Source organism: Cyprinus carpio, chromosome A7 (assembly GCF_018340385.1).
Source record: "Cyprinus carpio isolate SPL01 chromosome A7, ASM1834038v1, whole genome shotgun sequence".
Classification (NCBI taxonomy): domain Eukaryota; kingdom Metazoa; phylum Chordata; class Actinopteri; order Cypriniformes; family Cyprinidae; genus Cyprinus; species Cyprinus carpio.
The window spans coordinates 4,577,923-4,589,933 of NC_056578.1; the positions used below are offsets into that span (position 1 = coordinate 4,577,923).

Below are 12,011 nucleotides of genomic sequence, written 5' to 3' on the forward strand. Positions count from 1 at the left end.
GTTTCTTATTGTTATAGTTTATTGAAGTTGTGATTTGGTTCGGCAGTATCCTGTACGCTGATATCGTGGGCTTCACGCACCTGTCCAGCACCTGCACATCTGAGGAGCTCGTCGCCGTCCTCAACAAACTCTTCGGCAGGTTTGATGACATCGCCAAGGTGAGCGAGGACCTGCGTTACTGCTGTTCTCTGTGTTTCTCTTTAGTTTATGTGCTCAAGCCTTTCTCTCATACTCTCTGCAGAAGAACGGCTGTTTGCGCATTAAAATCCTGGGCGACTGTTATTACTGCGTGTCGGGTCTTCCTGATCCGATCTCTCATCACGCTCGCAACTGTGTTCAGATGGGTCTGGACATGTGCTCGGCCATAAAGTGAGTCAGACAATCAAAAAGCACCTTACTAACAGTGTTATATTAATATCATTGATACGTTATTATTTTAAAATTATTCTTATATTTTTTGTTTTCACTTGGGTTAAAATTTTTGTAATGCTGCAATTGTGTGAATTTGTAATTTATTTTTTTTTAATTATTAATATTATATTCAATTATGATTTTATAAAATTAATAAAAAAATATATATATATTTATAGTTTCGGGTCTTAATGTGAGATGATGTTTTTGCAGTAAGCTGAGGGACGCGACGGACGTGAACATCAACATGCGTGTTGGCGTGCACACGGGTAACGTCCTGTCTGGCGTGATCGGCCTTCAGAAGTGGCAGTATGACGTCTGGTCAGATGACGTGACTCTAGCCAATCACATGGAGTCTGGAGGAGTGCCTGGGTAGCACACCTTTACACCTCTCAGGTCTGATTACCGTAGTATTACTGGTGATGATTGTGATGATGATGGTTTCTCACAGGAGAGTCCACATCACAGAGGAGACGCTCGCTCACCTGGGCGGGAAATACCAGGTGGAGGAAGGAAACGGCGGGAGTCGCGCTTCCACGCTGCAGGGAAGGAGAACATTCCTGGTCATCGATCCTAACGCAGAAAACTCCAATATGACACCTAAGGTGATCATCAATATTCATTATTGACTTCATAGATCAGTTATCTGCTGTAGGAATCTATAAAATACTTTTATTTTTCCCAAATCCTGTCTAATCAATTGAATCGATAAAAACGATAGGCTGTATTTATTTAATAAAAAGTACAGTAAAAACTGTGAAATATTATTACAATTTAAACCAGCTGTTTTCTGTGTGAATCTCTGTTAAAGTGTAATTTATTTCTGTGATGCGCATCTGTATTTTCAGCATCATTACTCCAGTCTTCAGTGTCTTATGATCCTTCAGAAATTATTCTAATATGATGATTTGCTGCTCAAGAAACATTTCTGATTATTATCAATGTTGAACACAGTCGTGCTGCACAATATTGTTGTGGATACATTTTATTTTTCAGGATTCACAGATGAATAGAAACTTCAAAAGAACAGCAATTATTTGAAATCTTTTGTAACATTAGAAATGTCTTCACTGGCACCTTTGATCCGTTTAATGCATCCTTTATAAATAAAGGTATCAGTTTCTCTGGTTGTTTTTGTGTGTCTCAGACTCATGAGCTGGAGGTGGACAACAAACCTGTGAACCGTCAGAAGCTCCGCGCGTCGGTTCGGATGTCGCAGTACCTGCAGTCCTGGAAAACCGTCAAACCGTTTTCTGGACTCAACCAACCAGAGGCTTCGCTCGCAGCCCCGCCCACTTCTGACAGCATCAGCCAACCACAGCCAGCTACAGTCAGTGTGAATCATGATCACTGTCCAATCATACAGAATCACACTGAATATGGTCAACAGCATATTAATTCCTGTCATTCGTTTAATTTCTCATCAACAGGTGCTCACAGAGTTCAACACTCCAAGGTGAAAATTAAAGGTTTATTCATTCGCATCAGTAATATAAAAGTAGCTTGCATATGTACCAAACAAAGTACTTAATTTGGTGTGCTATCAAAATGGATCAGAGCTGGCTTTTATGGCCATTGTGGTAGACTCAGTTCGCTTTGTGGTTGACGTAAATGTGGCCTGAATTTAATTGGATTTGGTAATTCCCATTTGTTTCTTTTCTCAGATCTTCAGAAGTTCTGGAAAACGGACTGATAGACTCATTAGACTCTCTGGAAAGTGAAAAGTGAGTGAACAGATTATGATTTTACAGTATCACAGTGAATGAGTCATAAAATAATATTTGACTCCGTGTCGTCTTTTCATTGTTTAGGAAACAAGTGAAGCTGAACAGTGTGACGTTATTTTTTAATAATTTTAAGCTGGAGAAAGAGGTGTGAATTATTTATTCAATTAAAAGCATGTCTTTTTTCCAGATGATTATTATTTGCACTCTTATTTTCTGACCGTGTGTGTATGTTTGTGTCAGTATTCGTTAAGTGAGGCCCAGGGGTTTCATCGCTCTGTCATATGTTTGGCCTTCATCTTCATCTCTGTGTTTGTGGTTCAGATGCTAACCTCGCAAAAGTGAGTATCTTACATTACAATAATAGTTTACTAGATTTACAGGAAAATACATTTCTCTTGATTTACTTTAGTAGATGTTCCTGGTCTTATTGTGAATGGCTCATCAGTTCACGTTATTTCTCAGCAGGGTTTCCCAAACTGGGGTTCGTGAGTTGATGAAAATCTGAAATTGAAAATGTTTAATTAAATAAATTTTAAATAAAAACAATCGAAATGAAAGACTTACTAAAACAGATTTAATATTTTATTTGTTTAGCTGCATGTCGTGATAATATGAAATATAAACATTTTACTAATTATTATAATTTTTTATTATAATAACAATTAAAACATAAAATCTCTAGGGACTGAGGGATTGTAATATTTTTGCTCAAAGGGGTTTGGCAGACAAAAATGTATGGGAATCCCTGATCTAAAAACAAAACAAAACAAAAATCACACCTCTAAATCTTTCCTTTTCTTCTGATTTTACAAATCAATTGTATTTTCAGCTGCTCCAGCCACCTGTAGTACAGAGACACCTTTTACCAATCAACAATGATTAAAACATTTCTTCTTGTTAAATATCCTAAAAATGCATTTATTCTTGTTAAATATCCTAAATATTTTTGTTTTATATCCTAAAAATACAGTAGTAAAATTGATATTAACACAATGCACATTGCCTGTTATTTATAACACACATTAAGACATTAAGGAAAATGTTTTCTAAATTGTTAATATTTTTCTAAATAAACACATTTTTTTTTGTGTACATACAGAAATTTTGCATTGGCGGTGTCATACGGTACCACTTTCCCTGTCCAAATACTGATTGTGCTTGTGGTCTTCACTAAATTCCTGAAGGTATGACTGCTTGTCATATTTATATGTGTTTGTGTGTGTATTTTAGGAAAATTCATATTTGTGGTTTGTGGTTTTTAAACAGTTAATGCTTACTATTATGAAGAATGTGTTATTAAAATAACAAAATGAAGTTATATAATTATTCTAAGGAGTATCTTGTGTTATTTGTTAATGTTAATTTGTTAATGGCACTCTAAGTTTCCCCGCAGCATCTGCTGGGTCTCGACGCTGTTTGACGGTGTGGCCACCAGGGCGGCGCTGCGGCTGCTGCTGGTGTTTCTCTGTCTGCTCATCACGCTGCTCATGGCAGTGCTGAACATAGTGAGTCAACAGCTACATACTCAGACACACCTACACAAACATCACCTTGACCGACAGGACTGTTTGTGACCAGACAAAATCGTCAAAGCAGACAAAACCTCCTTTACACTGCAAACACGGGTTACACGCCACAGAAAATGCTTGTAATGCTCTGCATTCCTTCACACTAGTGGAAAGAAAACATCCAAAATACTCATTTAAGTGTTCAATATAAATGCTCTTTATCTATTTGCGATATTGTGATACATATCTTTAAAGGAGGTTTCCTTAAAATGAGTTTTATCTCCTCTTCAGCAGCACTTACAGACACCAAACTTAGCAGTTTTATTCCTCTCTATATTCTGAAGGTTTTTACTGAGGGGTTTGTTCATATGTATTTCCCCTTGTTTTATTATTGCACTTCAATTATTTGTGTATATAGATTTCAATTACAATACATATCTTTAAAAGAGGTTTCCTTAAAATTTGTTTTATTTCCACTTCAGTAATACTTACATACACCAAACTTAGCAGTTTTATTCCTCTCTATATTCTGAAGGTTTTTACTGAAGGGTTCGTTCATATGTCATATACCTGATAATATTATTGCACTTTATCTATTTTCATGTGTAGATTTCAATTACAATACATATCTCAAAAGGCCGTTTGAGTTTGTATCTCTACTTCAGCAGCACTTGCAAACACCAAGTTTAGAAGTTTTGTTCCTACCTATATTCTGAAGGTTTTTACTGAGGGGTTTGCTGATATGTCTTTCGCCTGAACTTATACAACATTTTATTTCTAAAATCATGGCGAAAAGGGTTTTTTTTTTTGGCTATTGACCGTAATTTTGGATTTATGGAGTAATAAAAAGAGAAATCCAAAATCCCCTTGGTAAAAACCTTTAACTCTAATATGTCAACAAAACCAAACAAGAATTTTGAACGTGGGTCTATCCAGTTCACATGCACATTTAAACATAACATTTAACAAAAACTCAATCAACTGGGAAAATATGGTGATTATTTATTAGTTATATATTATTCTAATTTTTACCCTATTCACCTGGGGTGTCTTGCCTTAAAAAATTGTTTAGTTTCTCTTGAGAAGGTTTAGGTGAAATAGTTAATCTAACTTTGCAATCTCAACCCTGTTAGAATCAAACATGTCTGTGTAAAAATTATAGCACAAATGTGTTACTATTGCTTAGGTTTTATTTTATTTTTTATTTTATTTTATTTTTTATTAGCTTGAACATCCTCTAAGACAGTCTATAATTTTAATATTCATGTTTTATCAAAATGCATCTAATTAGTTTTGACCTTCACTGAAGAACTTTGGCTAAATTTCTTGTTGTTCTACCGACTGTCCCATAAAGATCACATTTATTGTTTTAAATTTATGTCTGTCTGTACAGAATGCCTTTGTCTGTTCAAAATCTTAAACTTTATCTGTTTGTTTTGTAGGTTTTTATCCCAGGCGATAACTGTTTAAATGTTTCCCACAATGCAACAGTACTGAACACTCTTAATCTCTACACTGTCCCGGTGAGCTGTTAGCTTCTATTATAAATGATCAATACAGATGATAATTTGCATTAGATGTTGATGTCATATTGGTCATATGTTAATATGTGGATATGTTGTGTGTGTGTGCAGTATTATCTGTACTGCTGTCTGCTGGCGATGTTGGGTGTGATTGTGTTTGTGCGTGTGAGCGTGTCTATTAAAGTCTTCCTCCTGACCCTCGCTGTGGTGGTTTATCTCGCACTCTTTCTGCACGTTTACGCGCCGCGCTCCGACTGCTACATCAAACAGCTCTACAGCGACAACAGCACGTAAGAGCCAAACACACATACACACCTGATTCAGCACGACTGCTGTGATTATATTGTTATAAAACAGTGTAAAAAATGTCTTTGCTTTGACTTTGTTTCAAACAGATTTAAGTGGACTGAAACCTTCTTGAGCTGTGTGATATTTGGCAAACTAATCAATTTGAAAATGACGATTGTTATTATTTATTATAACATATGTGACCCTGTCTGTGAAATCCAGGCTAAAGTCTCAAAATCTAATTATGAGATAACAAGCATCAAGTCTGATTTCAACCATTCATTTCACTATGATTTCAATCTTTGACATGGCCTTACTCAGTCAATTTTTAAAGATATAAAGGTTGTATTATTTTCACACAATGTTCTACATCTTTATGTAGAAAACAGTAAAACACAAAAGCTTGACTTTAGCTGGGTTTTCACAGGCAGGGTCATATATGATAACAATATAAACATTATTATTATTATTAATTTTAACTTACAACAACTATGATAATAACAATCATTATTGGATTATTAATTTTAACTTTAACTATAATTATATAACAGTTATCATTATTTTACAGAATTCAATTATATAATTTTAATTGTTTATAATAATTATTATTATTACATATAAGTATAATAACAATTTAAATTAAACAATTATAATTATTATTGGATTACTAATTTTAGTTTATTGGATTATTAATAATTAACTCTAGTAACAACAATAATATTAACAGTTGTTATTTTTACTATAAAATGAAGACAGAAATATATTACTATTTTAATAATACAATTGTACTGTAAAAATGAATTTGTATTAAAAATGATAACAAAAATTTACAATTATTTTAATTTTATTTTGATTAATTATGCAGACCTCATTTAAATGACGAGTCACAATCAGTTGCATTAATATTTAGTATAGATGCAGTTTCATTTGCATGAATATTTAGCATAAACAATTAATTGTAAGTTTAGCTTAAAATGTGTTGAAACAGATATATTAATTCCATATTGCATTAAAATTTAAAGCCATCATAGAGTGGCACATGCTGCCATTTTATTTCAGCAATGTGACGTATTTCATATAGTTAATAAGAAATTTAATGTAGGTGGGACTTAATTTATTCATGAGGGTTTTGTTGGATGGAATAAAGTATCTTTTTATTACAGTCAGTTGAAGAAATAAGAAGGATTAGTGATGTCAGACTTGTGATGAAAGATTATGAAGGCAAACATTCTTTATTATAACGTCACTGATTAATGATCCATAATAAGAGCAGGAACATGAATTAAGAAGTTAAAGAGAGTCAGATATTGTTTTTGTGACTTTAGTGTGTTTGACAGTCCAGATTCAGAGCCGATTCCACGTCTCTTTTGTGTTGGAACTCTAACATGTGTCCAGAAACACAGGGATTGTTGTGCAATTTCAATGAATTGAGTGAAAATTCATATTTATTATGATGTCTCACTGTGTGTGTGTGTGTGTGTGTGTGTGTGTGCGTGCGTGCGTGCGTGTGTGTGTGCGTGTGTGTGTGTGTGTTTTAGGCCAGGAGTTCTTAAGGAGCCCAAGATCATGTCCGGCATTTGGCTGGTCATTTTCTACTTGATTTCCCTTATTCTCGTGCGACAGGTAAGAGTGTGTGTGTGTGTGTGTGTGTGTGTGTGTGTGTGTGTGTGTGTGTGTGTGTGTGTGTGTGTGTGTGTGTGTGTGTGTGTGCGTGTGAACATATATTTGATTATGAGTCTATTCTAGTTTAATATGATGTGTTCAGTAATGGGGAAGCAAAAGTAATCCGCTCCAGATGACTAACTACTTCTCTAAACACAGTAGTTTTTGTCTTTAAACGGTGTTGCTTCCTTTAACTGTTACAGCAACGGATTCATACTTTATAAATATACAACATTAGTTAAATCCTGTTTACTAAAATATATCAATCGGCTGATGACAGCACAATCTTGAGCTAATTTTAAACTTCTTGTACTTAATTTTTTTATTTATAACTATTGTTAGAATTCCCCAACCACAGCAGGGTTAGTATAGTTAACTAAAACTAAAAAAATAAATAATCTAATTTGTATATTAACAAAAACTAGTATATCAGTCATAATAAATTACGTTTCTCGAATACACATCTTCTTCTTGTTTTCTTGGAAATAACACGTATGAACTGTGTGGTTTGGGTAATCTGAGTGTTTGGTGTGCTGCAGGACGAGTTGGGCTCTCGGACGGAGTTCCTGCTGGAGAAGAGCTTTAATAAAGAGACGGAGGAAATGGAGACCACCAAAAACGTCAACAGACTGCTGCTGCAGAACCTTCTGCCGGAGCACGTCACAGACTTCTTCATCGGCAAAGACATCCAGAACCAGGTCAAACACTCACAGAGTTATTAATATACTTTATTAACATCTCTGAATGGACGCATGTGACACTTTAATGCTACTGTAGCATATTTGATACATAAAGGCCTCTATATGTGCTGTTAAACCCGTTTCACACTCAATCTACTCATTGTCTGTTTAGAGTGTTTATCCAGTCAGAGCTCTTTCAGTGTAACTGTAGCTGGAGCTTCACGTGTCAGATCTTGAGTGATTGTGATCAAGTAAAGGTCAGAATAACTGCAGTAATATCTCCAGATGAACTCTTACTGGGCTTTACTTGATTCTCCATCAATCATGTTTTAGAGTCTCAAATCTGATCATCAGGATCTTTTGAGGAGCGTTTGTTTCGAGAAGCTTTACTTTCACTGTTCCTCAGCGGAGGAATGATCTTCACAAGCCTCCAGAACATCTCACATCTTCTGAGGAGCCTTTATTTCTTCATCTCTCAATCACTGCATTATATGTTTGGATCATTTACATCTCGTCTCACTGACACACATTACTGCAGATATAGAGCACAGACTCATATTTACATCATTTAATATCAGTATCTGCTGCACTGTAATAAACATCTCACTGATTTACATCACAAACATCATAATTACATCATAGAAGTATCAGCATCTGCAACAAGCTGCATATTTCTGCTCAGTTTGAGCCATAAAAGCCTGATGGAGCAAATGTGATGTGAATTAGTTTTCTTATATATTGTGTGTGTGTGTGTGTGTGTGTGTGTGTGTGTGTGTGTGTGTGTGTGTGTGTGTTTCAGGACTTGTACAGTAAGTCATGCGAGTGTGTTTGCGTGATGTTCGCGTCCGTGCCGCATTTCTTCAAGGAGTTTTACAACGAGAGCAGCGTCAACAACGACGGCCTGGAGTGCCTTCGCTTCCTCAACGAGATCATTTCAGACTTTGACGAGGTGGATGTCCGTCCGATGTCTGTTTATCTGTCTGTCTGTGGTCTCTTTAACCTCGTAATCCTCTCCTACAGCTCCTCAACAAGCCAAAGTTCAGCGCTGTGGAAAAGATCAAGACCATCGGCAGCACCTACATGGCGGTGGCTGGACTGACCAATCCTGCCAAAACAGAGGAGATACGAGTGAGTCGTGTGTGTGTGTGTGTGTGTGTGTGTGTGTGTGTGTGTGTGTGTGTGTGTGTGTGTGTGTGTGTGTGTGTGTGTGTGTGTGTGTGATTTAAAGGGCATGTTTTGCATATGTAAATTGACAAGCATGAGTTTTCATCTGTTTTTACTGTTGACAGACGTGCGACAAGACCTACAGTCACATCCGCAGCATGCTGGACTTCGCCATCGCTCTGATGGGGAGACTGGAAAACATCAACATGCACTCGTTCAACAGCTTCAAACTGAGGATCGGTACAACACTGACATTCTACACACACACACACACACACACACACACACACACTGTTCAAAAGTTCGGGATCAGAGAGATTATTAATGTTTTTTACAGGAGTCTCTTCTGCTCATCAAGGCTCTATTTATTTGATCAGAAATACAGGAGAAACTGTAATACTGTAAAATATTATATTTTAATATACTTTAAAATCTAATTTATTTCTGTGATGCGCAGCTGTATTTTCAGCATCATTACTCCAGTCTTCAGTGTCACATGATCTTCAGAAATCATTCTAATATGATGATTTATTATCAGTGATGGAAACTGTGCTGCTGCTTCAGATTCTTTTGGAGCCTGTGATACTTTTTTCAGGATTCTTTGATGAATAAAAAGTTAAAAAGAAGAGCATTTGTTTAAAATATAAATATTTTCTAACAATATACACTACAGTTCAAAAGTTTGGGGTCTGTACGTTTTTATGATTTCTTTTTGTGAAAGAAATTAAACCTTTCATTCAGCAAGGGTGTGTTCAATTGATAAGAAGTGATAGAAAATATTTATATTTTGAATAAATGCTGTTCTTTTAAACTTTTTATTCATCAAAGAATCCTAAAAAAAAAAGTATAGCAGTCCCCCCCCCAAAAAAAACCATATTTGTCAGCACAACTGTTGATAATTCTAATAATAAATCATCATATTAATATGATTTCTGAAGATCATGTGACACTGAAGACTGCAGTAACGATGATGGAAACTCAGCTCTGCATCACAGAAATAAATTATATTTTAAATGATATTAAAATAGAAACCATTATTTTGTATTGTAATAACATTTTGCAAGATTACGTTTTTTTTTCAGTATTTTTTATCAAATAAATGCAGGCTTGATGAGCAGAAGAGTCTAACATTGGTCTGACTTGTGCTGGCTGTTCTGTGTTGTTCAGGTATAAACCACGGTCCTCTGATCGCAGGCGTCATCGGCGCTCACAAACCTCAGTATGACATCTGGGGAAACACGGTTAATGTGGCCAGCAGGATGGACAGCACTGGAGTCCTGGACAAAATACAGGTGAGCTTCCACTACCAAAACATCCGTCCGTTTTTCTGCGTAAAGCTCAGGAATCTGCTCTGCTCAAACTCAGAACACCAGATTATTTCTTTTGCACAAAGCTACAGTTAGTCTCTGACATGAGACTGGTTAAACTGCATTTAATGTTTTAGATTGATGTGAACCTTTAGATCGACATTTTGTACTGTCCGTGAAAATATTCACAGGTTCGGTTTCTAGTTTCCATTTGTTCGCAAAACTCTGGTGTTCCCTGAAAGATTAGCAAATATTTTCTACTACCTCAGAAATCTGCATTTGTTGTACACAAAACATGTGTCCCTGCAGCACAAAACCAGTCTTTAGTCTCTGGGGTATATTTGTGGTAATAGCCAAAAATACATTGTATGGGTCAAAATTATTGATTTTTCTTTTATGCCAAAAATCATTAAGATATTAAGTAAAGATCACGTTCCATGAAGATATTTAGTAAATTTCTTACTGTAAATATATCAAAACGTAATTTTTTATTAGTAATATGCATTGCTAAGAACTTCATTTGAACAACTTTAAAGATGATTTTCTCAATATTTAGATTTTTTTGCTCCCTCAGATTCCAGATTTTCAAATAGTTGTATCTCAGACAAATATTGTCCTCCCAACAAACCATACATCAATGGAAAGATGATTTATTCAGCTTTCAGAAGATGTAGAAATCTCAATTTCGAAAAAATGACACTTCAGACTGGTTTTGTGCTCCAGGGTCAGATCGAGTGAAAGACAAATATCTACGTTTCAGTGTTTTTGTGACAGAACACAAAGTTTCTCAGGGAAATGCAGACGATTTGCAGCTGAATGAAAGTTTTAAGTCGTCTGGAGGCTGCTTTAAAGGTTTGCTGAGGCCCTCTAGTGGCCCCTGGCTGAGAAACACTGCATTAGAGATCCATATCGGGTCTTCTTTACCCACAGCGTGTTTGAAGTTGAATATAAAAGCGGGAGCCTGCGGCATCAGGAGCGTAATCTGGTTTGAGATGCATGTTAACAGCAGCAGGTGTACACAAACACAGCTCCGCGCGGCTCTGACCTCAGGTGTGTGTGCTGTTCTCAGGTGACGGAGGAGACGGCGCAGGTGGCTCAGAGACTGGGCTTCAGCGTGACTCTGAGAGGAGTGATCAACGTCAAGGGCAAGGGACAGCTGAGCACCTACTTCATCAACACCGAGCACTCAACATCAGTCTGACGCCGGGGGGTGGGTGTCTCACTGAGGTCCTGTGCGCTATCGGCCGCGCTGCACCAGCTGAACTAGTTAGCGCGTAGATTTAACCAACTCTAGTACTTTAAAACTGAAGGAAGCTCAGCGTTTGTTGTTCTTCATGAAGAGGTCTGTACTGTGAGAAGTTAATCAGATTTTCTAAACAATGCAAAGTTGCCAGGTTTTTTCAAGTCTTTAGTTTTATACTGAATTTCTTGTATTCTCCTTAACTCGCGCGCTTATTTATTAATGGTTATTAATATGTTTTAATATTCTGTATGTTTAATGTGAAAAGTAAAAGTGTAGAATATTATGTATAAAAATGTTTCATTAAAAAAACTTGTCTGTTGTGTTTAAAATGAAACCATTTTTTGTGACTACGAAAGTACAAAAAAATAATAAAAAGTGACTTTGGATCTATTCCACCGAAATGGGTGCCATTTGCTTCCAAAACTCTTCCAAAATAAAAATAATAACTAGCGACGTTCCCTGATTGGCTGAAAGCGATCTTTACATGCTTTTCAAATG

At 36.1% G+C, this 12,011-nt stretch overlaps 1 protein-coding gene and 1 long non-coding RNA gene across 2 annotated transcripts in view; one reads left to right on the top strand and one right to left on the bottom strand.

Moving 5' to 3' along the window:
• Nucleotides 1-11,914, top strand: part of LOC109102764 (adenylate cyclase type 2-like) — a 19,609-nt gene extending 7,695 nt beyond the window's left edge. The window contains exons 7-26 of the mRNA XM_042759360.1: nucleotides 47-158; nucleotides 242-369; nucleotides 625-783; nucleotides 863-1,016; nucleotides 1,559-1,741; nucleotides 1,842-1,867; nucleotides 2,076-2,135; nucleotides 2,223-2,283; nucleotides 2,379-2,476; nucleotides 3,238-3,322; nucleotides 3,521-3,643; nucleotides 5,089-5,169; nucleotides 5,281-5,459; nucleotides 6,996-7,080; nucleotides 7,659-7,817; nucleotides 8,599-8,748; nucleotides 8,820-8,927; nucleotides 9,089-9,203; nucleotides 10,131-10,255; nucleotides 11,340-11,914. Coding sequence (XP_042615294.1) covers nucleotides 47-158; nucleotides 242-369; nucleotides 625-783; nucleotides 863-1,016; nucleotides 1,559-1,741; nucleotides 1,842-1,867; nucleotides 2,076-2,135; nucleotides 2,223-2,283; nucleotides 2,379-2,476; nucleotides 3,238-3,322; nucleotides 3,521-3,643; nucleotides 5,089-5,169; nucleotides 5,281-5,459; nucleotides 6,996-7,080; nucleotides 7,659-7,817; nucleotides 8,599-8,748; nucleotides 8,820-8,927; nucleotides 9,089-9,203; nucleotides 10,131-10,255; nucleotides 11,340-11,471 — 2,323 coding nt within the window. The 3' untranslated portion in view covers nucleotides 11,472-11,914. The remainder of the gene's footprint in view (nucleotides 1-46; nucleotides 159-241; nucleotides 370-624; nucleotides 784-862; nucleotides 1,017-1,558; nucleotides 1,742-1,841; nucleotides 1,868-2,075; nucleotides 2,136-2,222; nucleotides 2,284-2,378; nucleotides 2,477-3,237; nucleotides 3,323-3,520; nucleotides 3,644-5,088; nucleotides 5,170-5,280; nucleotides 5,460-6,995; nucleotides 7,081-7,658; nucleotides 7,818-8,598; nucleotides 8,749-8,819; nucleotides 8,928-9,088; nucleotides 9,204-10,130; nucleotides 10,256-11,339) is intronic.
• On the bottom strand, nucleotides 8,742-10,235 carry LOC122145549. The gene is made up of 3 exons (XR_006160388.1): nucleotides 10,104-10,235; nucleotides 9,107-9,219; nucleotides 8,742-8,904 (listed from the first exon to the last, which is right to left on the bottom strand). It is a non-coding gene; the product is annotated as an uncharacterized LOC122145549 (long non-coding RNA).
• Nucleotides 11,915-12,011: the final 97 nt, after the last annotated feature.